The following is a 27,957-nucleotide window of genomic DNA, read 5'->3' as shown; positions in this document are numbered from 1 at the left end:
CAAGAAGTGGAACTCTACTAAGTTAGAGATCTATATGATAATAATTTACCTATAAAGGCCGATGAGCTGGCTACTAAATTACCAGGCAGGCAGGATAGATTGGTTTTATATACACCAAGCGGTCCATTTTGCCACCAATCAGTGTCCTTTCCTTATCCATCAGAGAACAAACCCTGGTTGAAAACTTAGTGCTCAATTCAACCCCAAACTCAAAGAGGATGCTGTCTATTCTTTATAAAATTATTTGTGATAGTAAGACAGAAAATTTCGATTCTCTGAAACAAATTTGGGAATCTGATCTGTGGATTCAGATGGAACAGGGGGACTGGTGTAATGTGGGCCAAAAACTGTTCTCTGTAAAGACCAGAATCAGAGACAACACCTTTAAGCTGCTTTGCCGCTGGCTCCATCCACAACAACGCCATCACATCTACCCAGCAGCTTCTCCCCTGATGTGTTGGAGAGGATGTGGCGGGATTGGAAAAGTGCACACCAAAGTGTCTTGTTTTTGGACTGAGGTTCATACAGAAATAAGTCTCATCTGACATCAAATGGTTCAGTGTTCACCACAGCTCACTTTATTGTCAGTTTCCCATGATGATCCAAAAGATTTATGCTAGAATAATGGAGTAGTTTCCTTCTCATAACAGCATGGAAGGTGATTGCCCAAACATGGAAGAAGCTGGAAAACCTGAACTCATCCCTGTGGAGACAAAAAAAAGCTCACTAAGTATCTGAAAGCTTTGAATGGTGAACAGGAATCTGATGACTTCATAAAAACATAGCATCACTTTATAACCCAAAGTCCAGTTGCTGTGGGGAAGGGCAGTAGAAGGAGGGTACACTAAATCAGGTGGAAATGCCTCACAGACCAAATCCAGATTTACCCCTTATTTAAAGCTTCGATATTCTCACAGCCTATGTCCAATATTGATTTTCTGTCTTAATTAATAAGTTCAGAACTGCCATTTTAATTACAGTGGGAAACCCTCTAGTTATTGAGGTATAATAAAGTACCCATCATAGCAAATGTACATCACTTTAAAATTTGATAAAAACAGAGTTTGGTTTTTTACTCTCATTACAAGATTGCTAGGTTTGCTTTTGAAAAAAACAACAACCCAATTAAGTGTGGTTATGTTCATGAATTTACGCATAAAAACCAGAGGCATTAAGGGGACTACACGGGGAAGGAAGAATCAATAAAAATGACCTCTTCCTCCAGTGGGGCCATTCTGTGTGAGTGGAGTTCTTTTCGCAGTTTTACATTTCCAAAACCAAGCCACTGAAACTTACTGAAAACATTTGGTCTACTGCAAGTTACTTCTTAATGCCTTAGCCACTCAACACCAAGTAAACTGAAGATGCTTCCATACCTTTTTGCTGCCTTTAGCATTGTACCTGTCCAGGTGGGCTTGGATGCGGGCACCATAATCAGGATGAACATCAGTAAAGTTTTTCACCTAGATTGGCAAAGGAAGTTGAAGAGCAAATATAAGCCTGCATTAAGATTTCATCCAAAGCCCCCTCTCTTCCCATGTTCCACCTCCATGGTCAGAGGCAGTAAGTCTCTGAATTCCACTTGCTGGGAACTGCAGGTGGGCAGAGTGCTGCTGTGCACCTATCCTGCTGGGGTGCTTTCCACAGGCATCAGATTGGCTACTGTGAGTACAGGATGCTGGGCAAGATGGACCATGAGCCTGACCCAGCAGCCTCTTCTATGTTATAATAATAATAATAATAATAATAATAATAATAATAATAATAATAATAATAATTTTATTTATACCCACCCATCTGGCTGGGTTTCCCCAGCCACTCTGGGCAGCTCCCAAAAGAATATTAAAAACATGAAAAAAAATCAAACATTAAAAACAATCCTATACTGAACCCACAGAGGGATTTTTCTCCCACAATTAATGGGAATCTGAACTTTGGTCTCTCAGGTCCTAATCTAGTCGTCTTCTTCTTCTTCTTCTTCTTCTTCTTCTTCTTCTTCTTCTTCTTCTTCTTCTTCTTCTTCTTCTTCTTCCACTGCCCATCTGGCTGGGTTTCCCCAGCCACTCTGGGCGGCTCCCAGCAGAATTAAAAACACAATAGAACATCAAACATTAAAAACTTCTCTAAACAGGGCTGCCTTCAGATGTCTTCTAAAAGTCAGATAGTTGTTTATTTCCTTGACATCTGATGGGAGGGCGTTCCACAGGGCAGGTGCCACTACCGAGAAGACCCTCTGCCTGGCTCCCTGTAACTTTGCTTCTCGCAGTGAGGGAACCGCCAGAAGGCCCACAGAACTGGACCTCAGTGTCCGGGCTGAATGACGGGTGTGGAGATGCTCCTTCAGGTATTTAGGGCTTTAAAGGTCAGCACCAACACTTGAATTTCTTGAATTTACCTATTCAAATTTTATGTAAACTATGCCATCTGCTATTGACATGGAGATTTGAAACTACTAACTGGGTTTGAATGAAAGAGCTTCCAAATTACCTCCTGTGACCATAGTATTACACATCTTCCCTCCAAAGTTGAAATGTAATTTTTGCTTTGTTTGTAGCTTTGTTCATGCACTTTCTGTGCCAAGCATGGACCTAAACAGTCCTAAATCTATCCAGGTCTTACTTGAAAAAGCAATCAGGGAGGCTGTCTTTCCATGGCTAGAAGTACTGTGCTAGCTATTCTGCTATTATTTATCCTATTTAAATAGTATTTCAAAAAGCACTTTCAGTAATTAGAAAGCTGGATAACTTTTCAAGCGTAAACATTTTCTCTGTCTTACATTATATTTTTATGCATTTTACAATATGTTTATATAGAACTCTATCTTGTAAAATTATTGTAGGATGTACATTAGAAGGATAGTTCAGATATCATCAGATAAAAGTAGCAGTTTCACTTACAGCCCTCTTCTGAATAAAAAGCTGAGCATCTTTAAGGTGACTAGCAATGTTTTCACAAAGCCTCTCGCGCTCTTCCTCATTCAGCACTTTGGTATAGAATATGCGTACCTTTAAATGAAAATAAATTTGTGTCTCGTTATGGGAGCATCTTGTGCTGAATAATTATTCAGACGTTTTCTAAAATAACATAACAACTGAGCTAAGAGAAAGTCTCACTACTGACTTTAAACTCCACCACCAACACAGGAAACAGAATGTCCACCAGCCTTATTCCTGAGATGTGTCTCAGGTTTTCAATTTACAGCACAATCCAAAGCCAAAGTAAGTTTGCATTTGGCAGATCTTGGGCTTTCCTGGCTGAGCTGGTGCTCAATCAGGCCTATATTAGCATAAACCTTTCATCCTGTTTGAGCCCGACATATGCTGGCATAACATGCTCACCTTGGCTCAGCTGGTTGAACTTAAGCCAAAGTAATTTACACAGGCCTAATTCCAAAAAGCAGCAGTGGTGGCCAGGGCTGTCTTAAGCATATGCGGTGCTGGGGTGCAAAAATCCACCCGGCGCACCCCCCCAACCAGGTTGCCCAGTCCCAGGCACGCAGGGGGACGGAGCCGGCCAGCCGCCTCAGCATCTTGCTGGCTTGGTCACCCCTGAACTCGCAGCGCAGAGCCTGTCGCAGCAGAAGAGCCCACCGCGGTGCTCCGACCGACGGGCGGGCTCTTCCCCAGACTCAACTCTCGGGTCCTGGACTCTCGGCCTGGCGCCCCTGAGAGCCCAGTGCCCCACACCCCTATGGGTAAGATGCCCCTTGTCACGGAGGGGGAATTCCAGGGCCAAGACAGGACAAGGACATACTTGCACCTATTCCAAACCTTGTTTAGGTCAGCCATTTGACCTTGGGCCCAATTCTCAAAACTCTGGCAGAAACCTACCTGCTGCCTCAGCCTGCAGAGCTTCTCCCAGAGGCCTCTGGACAGAGTTTGGAATAGGGGTAACTTACAGCACCCTCCTGTAGCTAGGAGTGCTCTGTTGGAGAGCTTCTGCCTGCTGTTAGGCACAGGTTACAATGAGTTATATCCAGTAAAGTTTTGCTCACAGCAGTCCCATGAAATTAATAAACCTGAGTTAGTCATGTTCATTGATTTCAATGGGTCTCCCTAGAGTAGGTCTAGGTTTGCATAAAGGCCTAGAAAAGAGCTTTCATTTATCTATTGTGTGTGGGGGGGTATATGAAACTCTACAACTTAATAGGGTAACAAAAGGGTAATGCAGTAATAGCATAGGGAAGCTACAGCAAGATGGAACTATATCACAAAAAACCTTCAACCCATTTCAAAGCAGGCATTTTGCAGATGTCTCCAGCAATTCAATTCATTTCATTAAAATGAAATCAGCTTGTATATTCAACTCATGTCCAAAATAAGGTAATCTTCCATTTCTACTCTGCTTACTTGAGACACATTGTCCTCATCTGCACTATTGAAGCGTTGTACATCACCGGAAACAAACATGTTGCTCTCCTTCGCGCTGGGCTGGTCTTCAGGGCCAGTATAACTGTTGGGGTAATAATTTGGAGCACCATCTAGAAAAATATATATGTTTGTATGTGTGTTTTAGGAGTGCCATATACCTAGCTATCAACATTTGCAAAAAAAGGACAGTGTACAGCAATAGCTCTTTTTAGATAAAAGGTCAACTGGAGTCTCTCAACTCACTCACTCTCCAATTCCTATTTGATCCTGATGTCCAAGTGAAAACTGATCAGGATATTGTTTCCCAGTTACTTAATTTCTTAAATACTACTTCTCTTGTTTGCATGTCCTTACTGATAAACAGAATACTCTGAATGGAATCTAGTTGAACATTCAAGATCAGCTACCTGCCTATTATAAGCTCTTTGTTGAGCACCAAAGCTTAATTTACAGAAGATCTTTGAAGCAGTACAATCACCTTGGCATGACTTTAAATATAATTTTATTACATTTTTCCCACCAGTAGGTATAAATGCTTGGAGGCAAAACGACTGCTTGCAGTGTGCTCATGCATTTGTTCCTTGTTTCTCTATAGATGAAAAGGTATTTTGATTTTTAGAAAGTATGAATCCATATGGCTAAAATAAGGTCAAATATGCTTCAAAAGAAAAGTAAAAGTCCACAGAGGGCAATATTCCATTGTGTCAGGGCACAAACTTTAACAGACTTCTGTTCACACAACAGGACTTCCCCTTCCTCTGCTCTACTGACTGCAGGACATCCCCCGAATCTGTTCTGAAGGTGTTGGGGGATTCTCCTTAACAGATTTTTGGTGGCGGGGGGCTATAGGAAGGAGCAGAGTAAATTAAAGTCCTACTACATGAGCAGAAGTTGTGATGGATTTCACTCACAGTTAAGCATCTAACCTGAAGGAATATTAGATCACATATTCAGACCATGTTACAAATGCAGAGGAAGAAAAAGTCCTTGCACATGATATTGCTGATTACTTCCAGAAGACACCTTTTGGAATTACCTTGGTTATCAGAAACGCACATACGTCCATCTCTCTGGTAGTTGGCAATCCGAGTACGGTATGGACAGTTTACAGGAATTTGAAGGAAGTTGGGTCCCAGGCGATATCTGTGAGTATCTGGATATGAGAAAAGACGACCCTAGAATACATCAAAGAGAAAGGTTCAAGGTCCTTTTATTTGGGAGGGGGCTGAGACTATGATGCTCCATTCCTCCTGTTGTGCATGTACATCACTCAAACACCACTGCTGTACATCACTCAAACAAAGCTGTGCATACCCAATAGGAGAGGTGAGACAGAGAGCTGTCATTTTTATGGACAACTAGCTCAGAACCTCGAGGGACGAGGGTGGCGCTGTGAGTTAAACCACAGAGCCTAGGACTTGCCAATCAGAAGGTCGCAGTTCGAATCCCTGCGACGGGGTGAGCTCCCGTTGCTCGGTTCCTGCTCCTGCCAACCTAGCAGTTCGAAAGCACGTCAAAGTGCAAGTAGATAAATAGGTACAGTACCACTCCGGCGGGAAGGTAAATGGCGTTTCCGTGCACTGCTCTGGTTCGCCAGAAGCAGTTTAGTCATGCTGGCCACATGACCCGGAAGCTGCACGCCAGCTCCCTCGGCCAATAAAGAGAGATGAGCGCTGCAACCCCAGAGTTGGCCACGACTGGACCTAATGGTCAGGGGTCCCTTTACCTTAAGCTCAGAACCTCAGTCTGGATGATAGCATTTGTCTCCATTCTGTAAGGTCTGAAGCAGTGAGGTTTCCCTAAACGTTTAAAAGTGAGTTATGAATTTTCCTAGCTCATTAAGTTCCTTGTTTGTTGTTAGAACTTTACGTTCTAAGAGGCTGTAAATGTTAGTTCCCGATTGCCAATCAATTTGAGAGAATGGCTGTGGAATGGAAGTGGACAAGAAGAGATCATTTCCCCTCCAGCCAGCATAAAGCTGAATCTTCAGGAAGATACAACCCAAAAGAGAACTTTAGGATGGAGCTCTGTTTTACCGATTTCATAACACATGCCAACTATATTTTTAATGTAAAATTCTTATGTGCTGTTTGATGTGTGAGTGTTTCGGGCGATTTATATCTGCACAAATTATTTGCTGCGAGTCCCCACAGAAACTCTTAATAAAAACATTCTGTTAAAGCAACAGTAATAAATAATAGTTATATATGGTTTCAGTGGTGGCAGTATCCATTCATTTTAAGCTGTTCCTTGCTCCTAATGCCAATAGAAGGAGGAATTGTTTCTCGCCAGGGTGATAAGAACATGCAAGAGAAGACAAAAGGTCTCAGTCCAGCATTCTGTTTCCCATAGTGGAAACTAGGTAATTATCAAGTTTATAAATCTGACGGCTCTCCCCAGGTGCGATTATGACTACCTTCTTAAAGAATTTATGAGCTGCTTTGGGACTGTAGTCTCTGAGACTGTTGAAAGCCATTGTGAAGTTACATTCTTAATTTTGATTTAATTTTGATTTAAAACAGCTTACTACAGAAGTTACTGTATAAGCAAACTTCCCACAACACAATCACATGAGGCCACAAGAGAATCATGTGTCTTTTTCTAGGACTGCCTTATATTTGAAAAAATAAGATCTTGTAGATTTTGCATGTTTCCAGGCAGTACACGTTTGAACTGTCAGTCCAGTAACATAGTCATTCTACCCTAGAGAAAGGGGGGGGGGGGAAACTACTTGCAATAATGCAGTACTCTTATAACTAGATTATTAGAATATTCTGCTGAATATTTATTTATGTTATGAAACACCAGTGATACACACAGCACTAAAATGTGGGATTTAGTTTCGCGAACCTGAACAGGAGAGTTTTAAACTAAATCCTGAAGGGAGGAAGGGGACAATATTACAGATGACAAGGGAGCACCTGGTACTGGGGATAATAGCTTCATTTTTGCACAGGAAACTAAGGTGGTGCTAAAGAAACCTACTAAAGGTGAGCTGGGAATTAAGGGCATGTATAAGAAATGGAAGAAAGGGGAAATCACAAAGGAGGAGTATACACAAGTAGCCAACAAGGATGAAGGTCAGGATGGCTGCCAAAGCTCATAATGAGCTTTGTGGAGAAGACAAAGCAATGTTATTGGGTGACAGACAGAAGGCAGAACTATTCAACACCTACTTTGCCTCTGTCCAATGCCCAACCTTGTGATAACAGAATAAATGATGTAAGGAGGGAGCTGCAGCCCAAGAGAGGAAAAGAGGTACCGTATTTTTCGCTCTATAACACGCACCTGACCATAACACGCACGTAGTTTTTAGAGGAGGAAAACAAGAAAAAAAATATTCTAAACGAAACAGTGGATGTATGATTTTTGTGGTTCATGCTGTGGCCACAGACATGTGATCTGACGGTGAGTTTGGGGTAGCCCAATGCAAATATCCTGCGGATCCATGTGGATCCATGCTTTGTAACCACGTTTTAAGTGGGGAGGGAAGGAAAAGAACTCAAGGGACAAGGAGCACACGTGGGGGGTGTGGAGAAGGATGCTGCTAATAATGCAGGAGAGGCTCCTCTCCGGCTTTGCTCCTTTAGAACAAGCAGGCTCTGCGTCTCTCCCTCCTCCCCGGCAAGGAAACCATGATAGTAACCACTCTGAGACAAATCAAGAAAAATTGCAACCAACACTCTCCCCCAACAAGCGCAGTGAGGTCAAAACACACACACACACACACACAGAGAACTGGCCCTAAAGTTGCAGGGCGCTGGAAGTCGCAGGGGCGCTGGGGGAGTGAACGGGAAGCAAGAGAAGGAGCCCTCACACACAGAGAGACACACAGAGTGTCAATTCTAAAGTTGCAGGGGCGCAGGGAGAGTGAACGGAAGCAAGAGAAGGAGAAGGAGCCCTCTCTCACACACACAGACACACAGAGTGTCAATTCTAAAGTCGGAGGGAGAGCGCAGGGGCACAGGGAGAGTGAACGGGAAGCAGGAGGAGGAGAACGATAGCTCAAGCACACACACACACAGCCCCTACAGTGGCTAATCCAAAATCGGACAGGAAAAAACTGCAGGCAGGGACAGAGAGCACAGGGTTGTTTTAAAGCAGCCAACCCCGCTCTGCTTCTCTCCCTCCTCCCGGCTAGGCTGGCTGAAAAGCTTTGCTGCTACTTAGCAGCTCAGTGGGGAGGAGAGAGGGACATAGAGGATGGGGTTGTTTTAAAGCAGCCAACCCCGCTCTGCTTCTCTCCCTCCTCCCCGGCTCCGCTAGCTGACAGGAGCCGCTTACACCCGCTTTGCTGTTTCAAAGCGAGCCACGGACTGCTCACAACTGCAGCAGATTCCCCCGCCATCTGTAGGCATTCCTCCATAACACGCACAAACATTTCCCCTTACTTTCTAGGAGGAAAAATCTGCATGTTATGGAGCGAAATTTACGGTAGTTAGGAAACACCTAGCTACTTTAAATGAATTGAAATCTCCAGGGCCTCATGAGCTGCACCCTAGGGTACTAAAGGAGTTTGAGAATGTAATCTCAGTGTCTCTGCCTATAATCTTTGAGAATTCTTGGAGAACAGGGGAGGTCTCTGCAGACTGGAGGTGGGCAAAAGTAGTCTCTAGCTTCAAAAGGGGGGGGGGGAAGAAGACCCAGGTAACTACTGATTAGTCAGCTTGACGTCGATACCAGGAAAGGTTCTAGAACAGATAATTACCGTATTTTTCACTCTATAACACGCACCCGACCATAACACGCATATAGTTTTTAGAGGAGGAAAACAAAACAAAAAAAATATTCTAAATGAAACAGTGGATGTATGATTTTTGTGGTTCATGCTGTGGCCACAGACATGTGATCTGACGGTGAATTTGGGGTGACCCAGTGCAAAAATCCTGAGGATCCATGTGAATCCATGCTTTGTAACCAGGCTCTCTGTCTCTCTCTTCTCCCCACTCAGCGGCTCTTCTCCCGCTTTGCTGTTTCAAAGCAAGCAAAGCGAGCCACGGAGGAGGGAAGGAAGGGGAACCATGGATCCTCTGCTCACGACTGCAGCAGATCCCCCCGCGACCCGTAGGCATTCGCTCCATAACACGCACAGACATTTCCCCTTACTTTCTAGGAGGAAAAAAGTGAGTGTTATGGAACAAAAAATACGGTAAATAGTTGGTCTATGAGCACTTTAAAAAGGATGCTGTGATTACTAAGACCCAGCACAGTTTTCCTGAAAACAAGTCATATTAGACAAATCTGATTTCTTTTGTTGATAGAGTTACAGGCTTGGTGGATCAGGGTGTGCTGTGGACATAATGCATATTGATTTCAGTAAGGCTTTTGACTATGAAATAAATATAAAAATACTATACTCCTTACCTGTAACATTTTATCAGGGCTAGGTTCAATTCCTGGAGGCATGTTGCTTGGAGCAAAGGCAATTTGTTCCACCTCAGCAAAATAATTGACAGGGTTTCTGTTTAAGACAACCTTCCCCACCGGGATAAGAGGATACTCTTTGTGAGGCCAAACCTATAAAATGCAAGAATACAATTTATTACAGATAGTTTCCAGGTAAATATTTCCATAGAAATGAAGAACTTGTATTCCTTATATCCAATATGTAGGATAAAGGAATTACGCTTACCTTAGTTACATCAAAAGGATTGAATGGAAATGCCTCAGCTTGTTCAAATGTCATAACCTGGATATAGAAACTCCATGAAGGATAGTTTGCATTAGCAATAGCATTGTAAAGATCACGCAGGGCATAGTCGGGATCTTCAGAGGCCAGTCTTCCTGCTTCTTCAACAGTAAGGTTTTTGATTCCTTGATCAGTCTGTAAAAATCAAAATAACATCACTTAGAAATTCCCATTAAAAATTTTTTTTGCTTAAGAATTGCATACTAGTAACAATGAAAGAAAAAATATTAAAATTATGAAGGAGACCAGTCTGTATGTAGAAACTGAAGCATCATATGAAAATCTTATAAGACTAGGAATGCAAAACTACATTTTCAAAACCATGTAAAGTAAACAACAATATGTTAATATTCCAGTAATACTGATTTAGAAGTAGGAAATGTTTATTAACAAGTGCTGAATAGGAAAACTGAAATTATTACCTTAAAATGAAATTTGCAGTATACGGCATTTCCTCCAGCATTTACCAGCTTAAAAGTATTAGATCCGAAGCCATGCATGTGACGAAATCCATCTGGAATGCCGCGATCACTGAACAGGAACGACACCTAAAAATAAAGCAGCAAATCATCATAATAATTTTATTATTTATACCTCGCTCATCTGGCTGGGTTTTCCCAGCCACTCTGGGCAGCTTACAGCATATCTAAAAACATAATAAAAACATTAAAACATTAAAAGCCTCCCAATACCTGCCTTCAGATGTTTTCTAAAAGTTGTGTAATTCTTTAGCTGCTTGGCATCTGAAGGGAGGTGTTCCACAGGGAGGGCGACACTACCAAGAAACTAACAAATCTACCTCGGATATCCTCAATGAAAGCTCACATAACTAAAACCAAGTACACTTTTGTATAGCGGACCATGGACTTCTCTGCACTGAAGAATGCTCCAGCCATAATTAATTTTCAGCATAATATTCTGCCCTCACTCCTGAAGCCTTTGCCCTACATCAATAGTGCAATATCTCGTTTCCACATAATCCATCTGAGAGAGCCAGAGAATTATGTCCCAAGGTGCACACAGGATATACGAAGGAAACAAAGTTGACTCAGTCTGCGAGGCAAAGAAAAAACGGGATAGAAAGAGTAAATCCCTACCTGGTGCAGAGACTCAGGGCGAAGACTCCAAAAGTCCCATGCCATGTTTGGATCTTTCAGATGCGTTTGAGGATTTCTCTTTTGGGTGTGGATAAAGGACATGAACTAATACAATCAAAATACAAATGAAAAATACATTACTGTGTACATCCCTTATTCTAAGTTGTCTTTTATCTGTGAAGCAAGTTCAATATATCTGAACTTACTCTGAGCAATGATAGAACCATAAATCTTAAAAACAATCAAGAGAGCAGTGATTGTTTGGGACAATCATCAAGAGATCCTGAAAACTGCAATTATTATATCCTCCTGCTTATTCCTATTTTGTTAAACTTTGACAAAACTCATGAGAAACTGCATTTGTTCACAAAAACAAAAAACTGAAACTCGGCCCTGACAAGACAGAGATGTTCATAGGGAGAGGATCAATGAACAATGGAACTTATGCCCTCCCTGCCCCTCTTGAAGGAACAGGTTTGTAATTTGGGGAGCAGTGTTGAGTCCATCATGCTTTCTGGATTCTCAGGTAGGTTTGGTCAATATACTGGTTACAGCTGCTCCAAAATGTATGTTGCAACACCCAGCAGCTTAGCTTTGAAGATTTTACGAGAAGACTTCAACTAGTGAAAATGCAACCGTCACTTTAATTAACAAAATGAGTGGAGGAGAAAATTACACCAGCACTAAAGCAACTGCATGGCTTCCATTGCTTTTCTTGACACAATCTGAAGTGCTGGCGTTAATCTTTAAAGATTTAAATGGTCCGAACCCAGTGTATAGAAGGGAATACCTTCCATTTCAGTCCACAAACACCCAATGATTTTCAAAGGTGAATGTGCTCAGAGATTAAGGTTTCTCATTTTTTAGAATGTTCTTTGGAACTTGCTCTCCAGGGCAGCCTGGCTGATTCAACGATCCCTCTCAGGCAATTCATATTGCAATCCATATTGCTTGCAAACATTTGAGCAAGCAGCTCATTTTTCAGAGCATCACTTGAATGTGCTCACCTTAATTAAAAAATCTGAACTGAAATGAAACACTGAAAGGCAACCTCAATGCTCAAATTACAGAGAATACACATCTGGACAAAAACAATAATTATGACCATTCAGAAGCTAACAGAAAGGTGCTTTATGTTAGCAGATGATTCCTCTGGGTGACAGGAACAGTAATTTGATTTTTAAAAATAAGCCCCACAGAAGAAACAGATTCAGGTACTGTATTTTGTTCACCACCCATTAACTTATTTTGGGTGCTCAAATAAACATGTCATGAGTTGACCTACCAGCATTGCATCTCTGACAAAGAAGATGGGGGTGTTGTTCCCCACAAGGTCCCAGTTACCATCTTCTGTATAGAATTTCATTGCAAAGCCTCGAGGGTCACGGACTGTATCGGCTGACCCTGATTCTCCAGCTAGAAAAGGAAGGTTTATAAACGTGAACACACTGAGAACTGCACACAGTTTTCCTTCAACCCTGGAGACTGGCATGCATTCTAATACTGGGAATTTAGTACAAAACATTTAAGTTCAAAGCCAGTCACGCAAAGGGCTCACATAGCTGCTTCGAGAACGCAGCTATGAAAAGCATGAACTGCACATACCAGGGCCATCACATGTGTAAACTGCCCTCCTAGCCTTCACCTAATGAATGTTATAAAGCACCAGGCATGATCTTGATCCTGGCAGATCAAGAGGAGCAGATGGCAACAAAGGTTGCAAGGTTTTTAGCTGGGGCAATCAGAATAAGGTCCACCATTTGACTGCTGACTCAGGACCCTAAAATGTGTTTTATATAATCAACTTTTTATTTTGTTCTGTGTATATTGCAATGTTCTTTTGTTGCTATGGCTGATGGCTGACGCAAATAAAGTTTCATTCATTCACTCATTCATTCATTCATTCATAAAGCACCAATTCAAAGGATTACGCTGATGATTGTACCTATATGTTGCCATTTATAGTTTTTAAGAAGAACGGAATGGGAAGAGTTCATTGCAAAATCATTTCCTAGTTTGGTTTGCTGAGAGCTGGCAATGAGTTACTATAAAATAGCCAATAGCTCCTAAATAATGCACGAAGAAAGTCTAACAAAATTAGCTCCTCTAAGTACCCATTTAATGAATGCATGTGTACACATGACACAAATAAAATGGACACACAAAGAGGTGTTTTTTAAAGACTTACCAACAGTAGAGAATCGCATAGCGATTGGAGTTCTTTTGCCAATGTGCTCAAATACCTTTGCTTTGCAATACATGGTGATGTCATGAGTCACTTCAAAATAGCCAAAAGCTCCTAAAATGTTTAAAATGGTTGCTTTTTATTAAAAACTGAAGATAAGCAAAAACAAGCAGTCTAAACACCATGTACTTCAGTAAAATTATCTGATTCCAGGCTGCAAATAAGGGACAAAGTACAACAACTGGCCAAAATTTTGTTGGATTCATAATTAACAGAGAACTAATTTTTAATAAGGAGAAACTATTCAGGAGATAACTGTAGAGATCAATCAGAATGCAGGCAAAGTTCGAACAACTATCAGTTGCCAAGCATTGATACACAGACCAAGACAGTTGGGGGAAGATCTCTGCTTTTCTTGGGTGTATCGTTGCTAATGTTTTGGCCTATTTTCTCCCTCAGATGAAGGAAAAGGACACTTTATGTATAGATGCTTGCAGAAGCAACTCTTCTTTTACACTCTCTCACACAATGCCTTGGTTTGCTCACCACTTTAAATCATAGTTCAGCTTAACTATAGTTTAAAGGTGAACATGCAGTGTGCTGGTACACCAAAGAGAGATGGGAGAATACGGTTGTTTCACTACTCCTGCTTTTGCTACTCTGCTGGGTGCTGGGCCATTATTTGGCTGAGAATTGTGTCTGGATCAGGCCCGTGCAGAGCTTGTCTGAGGCCCACGGCAGGAGTCACGTTCTTGGTATAACAACGTAAGTCCAGAACTACAAAACTGAGTGAAACACATTCTGGGAACTTCTTTGCTTTCTTGTTCCCTCTGTACACAAAACCAGTTCATAATGTTTAATTCTCCATCTTTTCATTTTATAAAACAACAAGCAACTTCTAACACTAACCTGCTCCTTTGGCATGTACAACTCTGTCTGGAATCCTCTCTCGGTCAAAGTTTGCCACCATATCTGTGAAAACCACATCCTGAACCAAAAGAGGGCCTCGTGGACCCACGGTCAAGAGATTTAAACTGTCTGCCACTGGGATACCAGCTCCTGTGGTCACGTTATCTGGTTTCTAATTACAAAAGGGGAAAAAAAATCAAGACAAGAACAAGGAAAAGTACACTTGGCTTTTTACTTTTTTTGTCGTTTAGTGAATGTGCTTATAGGTTAATTTGACAGACATATGATGTAATATGCTTTCTTACACTACAGGAAAAATTACTTCCAGCATTAAACTCAATCATTTTATAATAGGAATTATTAGGAGAGGTTAGGTTTGCATGTAATTAGAATCTAGATGTTAAAAAAGCAACAGAACCAATAGAAATGTGAAAAAAGGAAAACCATTTCAAAGAGTTCTCATTATTAAATTAATGTTGAGGCAGAAATAGTTGAATAAGTAACATCCTGCTGCACCTCCAAACTTGAATGTCACCAGATTTTGAAGCGCATAGTAATTAAGTACTTAATTGTGTTTATGCTTTACCTTTAAGCTTTCAAAATAAGCTTAACAGAATAGACTGCTTGGTTTTCCAGCAAATTATGGAAAGCTAATAATTTAAAGCCTGAGGCATGAAAAGTAATTGAATTTCCAGCCTACGTCATGGATATTACACATGGTTTATTACTAAAGGTTAAATGTATCTTTTTATAATATTTCCATAGCAAATTATGTTTGTGTAATATAAGACTCGGATATGTTGGGTTGTTTAATACAGGCAGCAACCATTTATCAGGGCTTGCCTTTATTGTAAATATGTGTTCAATAAACACTTTTTTTTAAAGAACACTGAAAACAAATAAAATACCCAATTATGGCTTCTAAGGCACCATAAGTGTAGCAATACCTGCATCAACATTTGGTACTTCCCAGAGGCTTACCATCATTGCCCTACCAACATTTGCCTTTCGGGAGAATGATGTGGGAGCTAGCTGTTTGCTATCTACCGCTCTCCTTCTGGCTCCTTGGAGTACAGCCAGAACAGAACAGAAACTTTGCTGTTGGTTATTTCTTATTTTGCTTTGTATTTATGTACTTAAGCTTAGGTTGGTGAGGGTTTTTTTGGTGACACTGATTTTTTTCCGTTTGCCAAATCATTGATTTTTGTCAGTTTTGAATTTACTGACACGTTCTATGTTTTGTATACTTGTATTTCCAAAGCTCTGTATTTTGGTGCTTTGAATATTTGCTGTGAGTTGCTTTGGGGGCACAACTCAGCCAACCAAGCTTCAGCTACATACAAACCAATATTCAATTTGTTTAATAAACAACTATCTACTGCGCTAAAACTAACCAATGGAAATATGGATGCAGGCCAAATTTCACTGTAGAAAACTGCAGGTTATGCCTACATTAACATTCATAGTTGCAGGTTATTCATAGCTAGCAGAGAGACCAACAGAGCTTTTGAATGGTAGTCAACATAACTGCCAACCTAGCAGTTCGAAAGCATCTCCGGGTGCAAGTAGATAAATAGGGACCGCTTACCAGCGGGAAGGTAAACGGCGTTTCCGTGTGCGGCTCTGGCTCGCCAGAGCAGCGATGTCACGCTGGCCACGTGACCCGGAAGTGTCTCCGGACAGCGCTGGCCCCTGGCCTCTTAAGTGAGATGGGCGCACAACCCCAGAGTCTGTCAAGACTGGCCCGTACGGGCAGGGGTACCTTTACCTTTACCTTTTACAACATAACTGGAAGCCAGACACAAGGAAGATAACAAGCCATAACACAATCCTGAAATTCAGATGTCTAATATCAACCTCTGGAGATTAAATTAGCAAAAGAAATCTTGCATTAATTTTTAAGTGTCTCCTACAGCACATACAGCTCCACCCGCTTGAGCACATGAGTCTTCTGGAATAACTACACAGGGGAGTTATATCACCCTGGCACCACCCATTCAGAGGATAAAAGGTGCCTTCGCTCCTTTACAGATGATTTAAAAGGATATTGCATCTTCTATGTCTGCTTTAATCATGCATTAAGGACTACACCTAGATTCTTGATCACGGACAACAAATGAACTCAACAGATTTAAGTCTCTCCGCCAATAAACCTTCTGTTCTATATAATAACTGCACATGTTAATTTACAAAAGTAAAAAGAGGAAAAGAAAGAATTCTTGTTTTATTGCTAGATATTTGAAGATGAGAATGGAGGTGGGGCAGTGGGGGAAGACAGCCAAACATAATAGCACGCACTGTCCTTGGTATGGGGTGATTGTAAAACATGAAGAAACTTTTAATGAATATTTTATTTTCTATCACAAAGGAAAGTTAAGAGAGCACCCCACCATAGTTTACAGCAAGATGGCCCTATTTCGTGATGATGGCATACACCTTTCCGATTGGGGGAATGATATCTGGTTAGCCGATATTGCAGAGGGCGTGAGGCATTGGTTACAGGTGTGAGGGTATTTGGCGGGGAGCCTTTAGGCTCTTGTGGCGATTAGGCATTGTTTGACCTTATGATGGGCGAGGGGAGGTGTGGCCATCACCTGCCCCTCCAAGCTTAAGAGTGTTCCATTAAAGGAATCCGGGGGTGTGGATCTTGTCCAAAGCCCAGGGCAGGGCTAGGGCTATGACATGACCCTGTTGGAAATCCCCAGGGCAGCTCGAATTGGTCTGCATCGACGGGGCTCCCCCTTCTGGTGGTTTACCCTTACTGGACTGCCTGTGCAGAGGGCAGGAGTCAGATATAGTCAGGTCCATTCAATGTCTAAGCCAATTACCGCTCACTTTCTGTAATCAATAAAAGTTGTGGCCAAAATTTGCCCAGTAACATTAACCTAATATCTGTGTCCTTGTGTGTTTTTATTCTTCAACGAGGGGGTGTTTGCGGGGTCTAGACACTTCCATTTGCATTGGAAGGAAATTTCCTATTGGCACGAAACTCCCTCTCCTACTTGCTGCAATCCAGATATTTATCGCTCCCCTGAAACAGCTACTATAATCTAATTTGGCTCTATGAGCTCCATCCTATGTACTTGTTGCTGTGACTTTCCCAGAGAAGAAAAAAGAATCCAAACTCAGCTCAGATGTCTCCTTTTCCCAGCACAAGACAACACCTGTCACTATGAGATGCTTCACAATGAAACTCCTCAGAGTGCTAATCTTATATGGGGTTAGGTAGGAGGCAATGAAGAAGATGCCCAGCCCAAGTCTAGGGACCTACTCCCCACAGTTCCTCTCCTACCTGAACATTCACAGAAACTCTGCCTAGTTCTGTCTGGTCAACAAGAACCACAGACGTAGAACAGACTTGGTTTTTGTAGTGTTTGCTGCTTTCCATAACCACTCCACAAATAAAAGGTTTGCTTACATTTTTAAAGCAATTATACTAACCAGTCATTTACACTGTCTTGTATCTCAGCTAGCTTTGTGCACAATTTACATGTATTCCCTAAAAAATGACAGGCAGTGCCATCTTCACAGAAACTTGGTCAAAGCAGTTACTATGGACAGGCTATGGCTGACAGGAGTGTCAGTCAATTCCCAAATGGAATGATGGAGCAACATATTTTGGTCAAACTGTCTTGAGTGACAAGTGCAGTCATGCCATAAAAACCAGGTGTGTGAAATCATGTATTTCTTACTTAAAACAGGGCTAATGCTGAGGTCACATAAAACAAGGCAAGCAGCATTCTGTGCTTCTGTGCAGTTTTATGCAGCATACCTTAAAAGTGCCTGGAAGGCTGGACTTGGTTTCAAATTGCCAGTCAGTCAGTCAATCAGTCACTGAGGATCAATGGGAAGTGTGGATTTCTCATTCTGATCTCTTTCACACAGCATACATGTTTTGAAAACCCCCCACATATATTGCTTTAATCAAAGAGATACATGGATCATGTTCAATGAAATCGTGTATGAATGGCATGGAACTGTGCTGTACATTTCTTCCCAGGAGTGAAGTGTGCATCATATATATGTTAGACAGAAGCAGATCAGGAAACTTTGAAAAGGAAAATACATTAGTAATGTTCTATGGACAACCCACTTACGATTAAGCGTAGATAACCCTTTTGCACTTAAGTAACAGACATCTTACTTGTTAGCATTAAATTAAAGCTTTGCAAGAACATGGCTCAAATTTCAGGCAGAGAGCAGTTTATATTTATGCACACAAATACATTTGCTACATGAGCTGCAATCAGAAATTGGGGTTTCTGATCCTTTAAAAAAAGCTAACAATCCGGACTATTATTCTACTGTCATGAAAATATTTGTAGATCATCCAGATTATAGTAGCCAAGAGACACAAACAGCTACTTAGGTACACAGTAGAAACGACCTGGTACCTGTTCTGCACCATCTGGTAACTCACTTTTTGACAGTACGGGAGAGACATGTTTTATTGCAGATGGGGCAAATGAAGGGATCCAGTTTTTCTGCTACAGGGGCACCATGGTGTTTCTTCTCTCTGCGCAGTTCCCAGCAGTCATTCCTCCTCTGGGCACTGCTGTGGATACCCAACCTGACTGTCTCCAGGCACTGTGATCGTATGCAAGGGATTCACATAAAAAAAAAGTAAAGGACCCCTGACAGTTCAGTCCAGTCACAGATGACTCTGGAGTTGCGGCGCTCATCTTGCTTTACAGGCCAAGGGAGCCGGCGTTTGTCTGCTCCACAGACAGTTTTTCCAGGTCATGTGGCCAGCATGACTAAGCCGCTTCTGGCGCAATGGAACACCGACAGCAGAGCAGTGCATGGAAACGCTGTTTACCTTCCCGCTGGAGTGGTACCTATTTATCTACTTGCACTTTGGGGCGTGCTTTCAAACTGCTAGGTTGGCAGAAGCTGGGACCGAGCAAACGGGAGCCCACCCTGTTGCAGGGATTTGAACCACCGACCTTCTGATCGGCAAGTCCAAGAGACTCAGTGGTTTAGACCACACAGCAGGATTAATGTTGCCAGTCATCATGTCACATTTGCAGACATCTTCATAACACAGAGTTGGTCTGCCAGCATGCTTAGTGCCTGAAGGATCGTAGAGATCCTTAGCGAGCCTGCCTCCTTCCATTCTGTGTACATGACCAAGAAACTCACCAATGATTTGACTTTACCCCCAAAGGTGCACTCCTCCATTTTCTGCTGAGACAGTTGGATGCCAACAATGACAACCACCACCACCAAAGAATTGTGGATTCCTTTAGCAGATTTCTTTGTGTCACTTACTATGGTTTCCAAGTGGAGGAGGTGGAGAGAAGGCAGGCTGTAATAGCAAAAGACATGAAGATGCAGACAAGGTGCCTGGAAAAGTTTGTGCCATGGAGGTTTCTTTCTTGCTTTTTTCATTTGTGACTCACTTTTGAAATTGACACAGAAATTAATATAGAGAAGTGTTGGCTTAATGTGGCTGTGGGTGGGGGAACCAGATACAGTAAAATAAAAGGAGAATTCCCTGGATGCCTAGATCCAGGTTTGGGGCAGGTGCTATTTGGTGAGAAAACCCCAGCACAGATTTAAAATCACAAAACATACAGCAAAGCAAAGGGTGGAAATATAGGTTGTTAGACTTTTAAAATATCCCCATCTAAGTTGCTTCCAAAGTTTCCCACTTCCCATAGTATAGAAAGAAACCACATGTTTGGTAAGTTAAAAATGGTAAGTTATAAACTACTCAGATTCATATGCTTTTCCATACAGCAGCAAAAAAAAATAAAAAAAAAAATAAAAAAGACAGGAAGTATAAGTTAGGTTCCAAAATGGTGAGAGCTTCTAAGCTATTTGTACAAAGACTGCTCGCTTAAGTCATGTGGCCTAAGTTTGGAGCTTAGACTTTCTTACCAGCAGGGATCGTGTGGTGGGAGTGAGAGATCAAAGGGTTTGGTAACCCTTCGTCCCAAAGTGAGGGGGAGTGATGTGGCAGGTTAGCTTACTTTATGGTCTTAACCTCTTTGTGTATTAATTAGAATTAGGCATGTTGATTATATGAGGCTGATTTATCCCACTAGAAGCAGTACAAAAATGTTTTAAAATAAACAAAACAGAGCTAAGACAAAAAGGAATGGGGGAAACAAAGCAAGGGGGGGGATGAATCTGCAAGGAGTTACCTTGCAAGATGGCCACCGAAAAATATTAATATGCATGGAAAAATAAAATTAAATAGTAGGAAATAAACCCTGAAAGTTGGCATGCATTCCCACCAGCATGGAAATAAAGGACTCAACAGGAACAGAATGGTCATTAGAGATACAGTGACATTCCTCAATTATTATTATTATTATTTATTGTTTATACCCCACCCATGACTGGGTTTCCCCAGCCACTCTGGGTGGCTTCCAGCAAAATATTAATATACAATAATTTATCAAATATTAAAAGCTTCCCTAAACAGGGAAGTTACTGTAAGCGGTTGTTGAAGAGTTCCTGGCAATGAAGACTATTTGCCTGAGATTAAAAGGACAGTTTATGTGAATTTATCATCCCCATATCATTATGATCACTGTTATTTCAAAGGAGTTTTGTAATAAACCATATTAAGCCCCTGGGTGTTGGATATTTAAAAGAAAACCACTTAAACATGTCACAAGATTTAGAAAGGCAATATTGCTTGTTGGACAGAGACTCGTAATCAGTTCATACATGAGTTCTAAATTAGCTGTGGCAAAGTTGGTTGAGAGGCATTTGACTTGCAAAACACACTTTGAAAATTAAAATAATTATCACTGAGTCAAATGACAGCTATGCTTTGCATCTTCACACCTCTTGAAATGCATCAATTTCCCACAATTTATTTGGGGAAACAGGTATTTGGAAGGATGAAATGCATCTCAAAATGTATATAAACATGTTTTCCATGTGCTGGAGTTGAAAAAATTATTTAGACTTTCCAACATAATCTAATAAAAATGTATGAGATATGCAAGGACAGCAAAGAGCTCTGCAAATTTAAACTTGCTAATGGTTTCAGGAAACAGTGGATAGCCAGGCATGGTTATAGCAACACAAACTTTTTGAGGTTCTTTTTACCATATTTTAACTTATTTCATGGATAGGTTTCTTTTATTGCAAAGGATGCATTGTGAGCTGGCTGCTTTGTGGGTGGGAATCCGGGTCCTCGCAGCAACCGTGGAGTGGGCGGAGGAATGCCGCCTACGTCATCAGTATCCCCGGCAGTGTCATGCCCCCAGCCAGCCAATGGCTTTGGCTATGCCTGTTTAAATCGTGGCATGGCCAGGGAAGCAGCCTCCTTTTTTCCCTCCATTCATGGGATCTCCCAGCCCACCCACCCATTTTTCTTGCGTGGATTGACTACTGCCTTGCTATGACTTACGTCGTTGCCTGCTTGTCGGGCCTGGGTAAGACTTTTTCCACTTGGCATAATTGGCACTAGCCATTTGGTTTTCGCCTACCTAGTAGCAATCGTCACAACTTTGTAAGGTTAGGCATTGGGTAAGCCTTATTGGTGGCGCTGTGGGTAAAACCACAGAGCCGAGGACTTGCTTATCAGAAGGTCGGCAGTTTGAATCCCCGCGACGGGGTGAGCTCCCATTGCTCGGTCCTTGCTCCTGCCAACCTAGCAGTTCAAAAGCACATCAAAGTGCAAGTAGATAAATAGGTACCGCTTTGGCGGCAAGGTAAATGGCGTTTCCGTGTGCTGCTCTGGTTCGCCAGAAATGGCTTAGTCATGCTAGCCACATTGTACGCCAGCTCCCTTGGCCAATAAAGCAAGATGAGCGCCGCAACCCCAGAGTCGGTCACGACTGGATCTAATGGTCAGGGGTCCCTTTACCTTTTTAAGTCTTATTATGGGAGACAATGTTGTTCCTCCACCTGCCCCTCCACATTAAGGGTATCCTGTTAAAGGGATCCGAAGCTTGGGCGTGGGCTAGGGCCATACCATGACCCCAATGGTGACCCTGGGGGTGCTCAACTGATGTACATCATAGGGCTCCCTCTTCCGGTGGTTGACCCTTAAGAGACTTCCTGCAGTCTGGCAGGAGTCAAGATATAGTCTTGCTTCACCCAGTTGCCCAAGCCAAACCGCTCACATCTGTAACCAATCAAGTTATGGCCTTCTTTATCCCATTAACCCAATATACTTGTGTTGGTGTATTTATTTTGGAGGAGCTAAGGGTCCAGGGCCTCGCCACGCAACAGGATACTGGACTACATGGGCCACTGATCTGATCTGGCAGGTTCTTCTTATAGCATGCCCTGCTATATCCATTAACCACAATACTATTTTAGAAGGTTAATAATATGGGTTATATCCAGTTGTCTCATCTAAAAGCAGACCAGATTTCCACTGGTGTAACAGGATTTCCCTTTCCTCACCCTGTGGCCCCCCCATGAACCCTCCATTATTTGCTCCAGAGGGTTGGGGGACCCTCAGAGCAGATTTTGCAGCAGGGGGTTGCAGAGGAAAGGGGGAATTCTGCTTACACAATGTTAAATGATATCCTGTCTCTCTGTTTGTATGAATTGATGCAATTGTGTCCAATACAGTACAGAGGATTGCAAAATGCCTTTAGGATGGCACACAAATGAACTGAATCTTTCATCTCTCTCCACCCATTCCTTTGTCTATCCATAACAATTTATGTTACCTGTACTTTCACAGGTGCTATTAAGAACATGGTGACAGAGAGGAACCACTCCATCTCCATACTTCAGGCTCCGATTTTATCGGTGTAGCCGTTCTCATTTGCATTGCAATGAATCTCAACAAAATTCAATGGTTTTCCATCACAATATGAGTTTGCAGTCACCTTGTAAAAAAGTATTCAGACCAGAGTGGACCAATTTAAATCAGTGTGATTCAATTTAGTGATTTAAATACAAGATAAAGTTTAGCTAACTAATTTAAATCAAGCTCTCCATTTGAATGCATATATTATTTCTTTACTACAACAAAGAGAATACAGCTTTACAACTAAGGAGCATGTTCCAAAAATTTTGTTATGGAACATACACCCTTTGCACTACATAATTTTAATCCGCTTGTTCATTCCATACACATGCAAAGATACCAATCAAAATTGGCTAGTAGTCTTCAAGTAAACAAAAGGGCCATGAAACTAGTTCAATGAGCCCAAGGGATATGAAGTCATTTGTTCAATGCAAAGTCAAAACGCCTTTGGGATAGTGCAAGCCTTTTGGATGAGCCTAGAAAGCTCTTAAGAGCTTGACAAAAGTGCTCAGACTTTCCAGAAACAATCACTAGTCTCTTTCATTAGAAGAAAATAAGTGTTCATGTTAGGAGGTCAGTGGTAACAAATATTCACAATTTATCACAAAAATACAAAATAGTGACATAATGAAAATACTTGACTTCAAAAGTCATTTCTCCCATAATTCAATCAAAGCTTTAATTTGCTTTAATTGGGGTATGCTTTAATCCAATCCCTTTGACAGTCATAAATTCAGTTTTAAAAGATTTGGATGTCAAGACTTAAACACATTTGCTTGTAAAATACTGTACGTACATGTTTCATTTTGATGATTTTTTAAAAAAAACTTAAGGTAATTGTTTTTAAAATTATATATATATATATATTTAAATGATGTAAAAAGCACATGCACATGCCTTCATACAACCACCCCAATTTTGGAAATAGTACAACATATATTCAGTCTGTAAATATATTCCAAAATGTATATTCCAAAATCTCTGGAATTTTAAAATTAACAGTGAACGTCTTTGCTTGGCTACTCAGAACTTCCACTTCAGTAGGACTAGCTCCCAGATAGAGGTATGTAGGATTGCAGCCTGCACAAGCTTATCTGCAAGTAAGTCCCACTGAACTTGATGGAACTTAATTTTGAACACCCATATATACTTGAATAGCATATTATACAGTAAGTCAGATGTGAAATACAAATAGCAGTAGATGATTGTTGACATAAAGCTGCTCCTCATACCCCAAATAGCTTAAGGAATATGTATTTGCATTCGCTCATGGTGACTAAGAGTCTGCAAACATGGATTCAATCTTTTTAGACTTCAGCATTATGCAGTCTTTATAAAACTCTTATCACATGTAGTCTTAAAATAACTACCATCTGATTTAAATTCCATTTTTATTAGAGAAGTAAAAGTGGGGAATATTCAATTAAAAATGATAAAATCAATAAACCAGCACACGCTGATCAAAAGCTTTTCAGAAAATAAGAATCCCTGCCTTTGTCTCCCTTTTACAAGTAAAATTTAAAAGCCCTGGTCCTATATGCCAATGTTTCTCAAAGAGCAAGGTATGGACTTCTGTAATTGACAGGTGTAACTGAGAAGTGGATTCTTCTGGGAAGACACATTTTCTCATATGCTTATACACCCCTCTGGTCAACAAGTATAATTAAGTCATGAAATTATCCATATTTTAAAATTCTGGTATAGTAATTAGAAAATTTTGTAAGCTATCATGGGAACTTTTTGAAAGGTTGGATATAAATTCCTTAAATAAATGCTCTATTAAATTACTCTATGCTCTATTAAATCTGTAAACTGACATATTAAATATTCCTTAGTTCATAGTAGTAAACTAAATATTTTCACCCCCTCCTCAGGCAGTGGGATAATCTTAACTTGCATAAAATCAGTACTTCTGCATAACTATGCTTTAATCATATACTTCCTACACTTTGATTGCATTAAAGTCTAGGAGGTATATGATAAAAACGTATCTATCACAGAGGTTCTGCTGTTATACAAGTGAGTGCAAACAGAAATCTAGCACATTCTTTACTGTATTTCCGCTACTGTAGTGGTTAAAATTATTTCAGTAGAATCATTCAAACTGTATTAAAATTTGCTACATTTACCAAGGCATAAAGATTCACTTGGGCACTAGAATCTGATAGCTAATGTACTTGGTATTATTTTGTGGTCTGTTTTCATGTATTTTGTTAGGATTATCAACAAACTAAAGAATAATACATTGAAGCTTCTCTCTTATAGCAAATAAACTGGCTAATCTTTCAGTTACAATGCCAATGTATGGAACTGTATCAGTAAACAACAAGGGTATGCACAGCCATTTCCAGGGTCCATTTCTGAGAGACTTTCCCCTGCAAAATGAAATAAGTTGCTGAAGTAGAATTCAAATAGTGTCACAACAGGTCAGATACGAGCCTTCCCACAAACTAGGAAGAAATTCTTCAAAGGCTACCACTAGAGAATAGGTGCCTTTTTAAGAAGGATATGCAACATACATTTCAATTTAGAACACAGGTAGCATCACTCACACAAAGGTAAGCCCATCTTTAAATGCTGTTTGGCTTCATTACATCACCTTAAAAATAGGCAACAAGAATAGTCTGAAACACACAACCCCAACATTTAACATTTGCATGTGCTGATGTGCAGCAACAGCGCCAGATTTAGGGTGGTGCGGTTGATGGCACAAGGCACAGAGGCGAGGCACTTCAATAATAATAATATTTTTTGTTTATACCCCACCCTCCCCAACCAAGGCCTGGCTCAGGGCGGCTAACAAGCAATAATAAAAACAAATTGAATGAATACAACTTAAAAACAAGATTAAGCAGGTCTTGGCACAACACATCACAAGGCGCAACTCAGAAAGTGGTATTCAATCATTAGAACCAATTGTATCAAAGTAATTATTGTGAAAATTAGAACCTTTTTTGGGGGGGGAGCACTAAATTTTGTCTTCGCTCAGGTCACCATATTACCAAAGTCCGCCCCTGGCACCAGTAAGCCAGCTCAGAGCATCAAACGGCCCCAGGGTTTGGTCCAAAGGGTCATGAAGTCCCTTAGCTGAAGTTAAGCAGGTCTGTGTGAAGTTAGTGACTGGATGGCTGACCACTCAGGGACCAGTCAGGAACTAAATATCTTGCTTTGCACTTATGACAGAGGAAAAGTGGGTGATAAATTTAAGGGGTGTGTGGGGGAGAATACTGAACATATCTACTCAGAAGCACATTCCATCTTTATCAATCGGGCTTCCAAGATTGCAGCCTAAAGTTGATGCCCAGGCTTTGAACATTTTTTAATTGCATTTGGCCCACGTTTAAAGAACCTATTTGCAGCTTATCTTCCAAAAAGACTATGCTCACCTCTGCTGCCTAGCTATTAAGGACACCGAAGCCCTATTCCCTTCTATAGCTATAAGGTCTCCCCAATGGGCTCACCTGGCCCTCGTGGGCACTTGGGCCTGCCCACCCCAAAGAGCACTGGACACCTGGTTCCTTCTTTCCCGTTAACAGCACCCGAGATTGACAGTGGATTGTAACTCTCCACTCTAAACAAAAAAATTTCCTTCCAGTAGCACCTTAAAGACCAACTAAGACAGTTCTTGGTATGAGCTTTCGTGTGCATGCACACTTCTTCAGATACCAACCAACTCCACCATCCAACTCCACCCCCGCCGCCTCTCAGGTGGTGGTCGCGCCCGCCTAACTGCGTCCTAGTGCAGCTACGTAGCCCACTGAATGCAGACCAATGGAACGTGCCAATGGGTTTTTTAAGGGGGGGGGGACTTTCTTCTGTACCTGCGAGCCCCGCAGTTCTTGCCAGCGCTTCAGCTGCTCGCTAGCAGGGTCCCGGCTCTCGGCCATTTCTCGAGACGGCCGCGAGGATGACTTTTGGCAGCGACGAGCTTCTTGGGAAAGAGGCGAATGACTTCTGCGGAGCGACTCCCGCTTGGCGCGCAGCGCACTCCGCGCTCACCTCGTCCTCTTGCCCGGCGCTGAGGAGGCGCAGGATGCGAGAGCAAGGAAAGGTAAGCGGCCCCAAGCCCCGCCCCTTCTCGTTCCTGATTGGCCAGAGCTCCTTCCCCAACGGCTATTGGTAAGTAGTAAAATTCACACCTTTTCTATTTGGACTTACTTGCACAGCTAAGTGGAGCTTTTCTTTCTTTGCTCTGAACACCAATTAAGTATAATGATCGTTATCTCCCTTTGCATAACATCGGTCCCTCTTGCAACACATGTTTTCATCAATGGGCAATCGCTATGTGCAGAGAGCTAAATATCTAATCATAGTCAAGAGCTCTTCAGTTGCTGCCGAGATGAATCTCTTCCCAACCTCCAGTGTGGTCGGTGAGGCGGAATAGGGAACAAACGTGTCTGGAATTGCAGCCTTAGCTTTAATTCTCGTAAAAATTAAAGATAACCAGAAAAGAAGTAACATAGACTTCCTGATTGGTACACACACACAGTCTATCAATATTTTTTATTTATTTCCTTTTGCCTTTTAAACTTGTTTAACTTTTTATTTTTGGTTTTATGTTTTTATATTGTTGTAACCTTCTGTGATAAAGATCTATATGTGGTGTATAAATATTTTTTATGAATAAATAAATGAAACGTTGTGATGAAAATGTACGGTACTTACCTGTATAGCAGTGTTGCAAGTTTGTGGTGTGTGTTAGGCTGTATGTCTGAGTCCCTTCTAATTGCTGGATCCTGCAAGAATTCAATTGTTGGTAAAAGGCGAAAGATTTATACTAACTGAAGAGAAACCAGGAATTGGACAGGACTATAAGAAAAAGTGATACAAATGAAGGGAAGCTACCCAATGCCTCCCCCCCTTCAGATGACAAACAATTGTTTTTCAATACATTGTTTCAATGTTTGGCAAAAAGATATTTCTAAATATATCTGGCAAGGGAGAAAAACCGAGAATAAAATATAAAATATTGATAG

General features: G+C 41.4%; 1 protein-coding gene across 2 annotated transcripts; it reads right to left on the bottom strand.

The window, feature by feature from the left end:
• Positions 1 to 555: 555 nt before the first annotated feature.
• LOC310850254 (catalase-like) lies at positions 556 to 27,013 on the bottom strand. 2 transcript variants are annotated; one of them, XM_083751494.1, is made up of 13 exons: positions 26,803 to 27,013; positions 14,251 to 14,422; positions 13,345 to 13,455; positions 12,442 to 12,572; positions 11,157 to 11,261; positions 10,482 to 10,607; positions 10,003 to 10,194; positions 9,735 to 9,887; positions 5,407 to 5,545; positions 4,350 to 4,480; positions 2,898 to 3,005; positions 1,377 to 1,463; positions 556 to 703 (listed from the first exon to the last, which is right to left on the bottom strand). In XM_083751494.1, exons 1-13 carry the CDS (start codon positions 26,866 to 26,868, stop codon positions 698 to 700), a joined length of 1,527 nt encoding a protein of 508 aa, XP_083607620.1. In that variant the 5' UTR covers positions 26,869 to 27,013; the 3' UTR covers positions 556 to 697. The 2 variants fall into 2 exon arrangements, with proteins under 2 accessions (XP_083607620.1, XP_083607621.1); XM_083751495.1 differs by lacking the exon at positions 26,803 to 27,013 and adding an exon at positions 22,899 to 22,979.
• Between the last annotated feature and the right edge of the window lie 944 nt (positions 27,014 to 27,957).

This window comes from Podarcis gaigeae (assembly GCF_964106915.1).
Source record: "Podarcis gaigeae genome assembly, chromosome: 1".
Classification (NCBI taxonomy): Eukaryota; Metazoa; Chordata; class Lepidosauria; order Squamata; family Lacertidae; genus Podarcis; species Podarcis gaigeae.
The sequence above is the reverse complement of the archived record's forward strand: the minus strand, read 5'-3'. Positions and strand labels throughout refer to the sequence as shown.

Excerpts from the sequence above, each read along its gene's own strand:
- LOC310850254 (XM_083751494.1), bottom strand. The coding sequence starts at position 26,868 with ATGGCCGAGAGCCGGGACCCTGCTAGCGAGCAGCTGAAGCGCTGGCAA. Across the intron at positions 5,546-9,734 it reads GCCCTGATAAAATGTTACAG|GGTCGTCTTTTCTCATATCC; the intron begins GTAAGGAGTATA and ends GATGTATTCTAG. Across the intron at positions 3,006-4,349 it reads ATGAGGACAATGTGTCTCAA|GTACGCATATTCTATACCAA; the intron begins GTAAGCAGAGTA and ends TTTCATTTAAAG.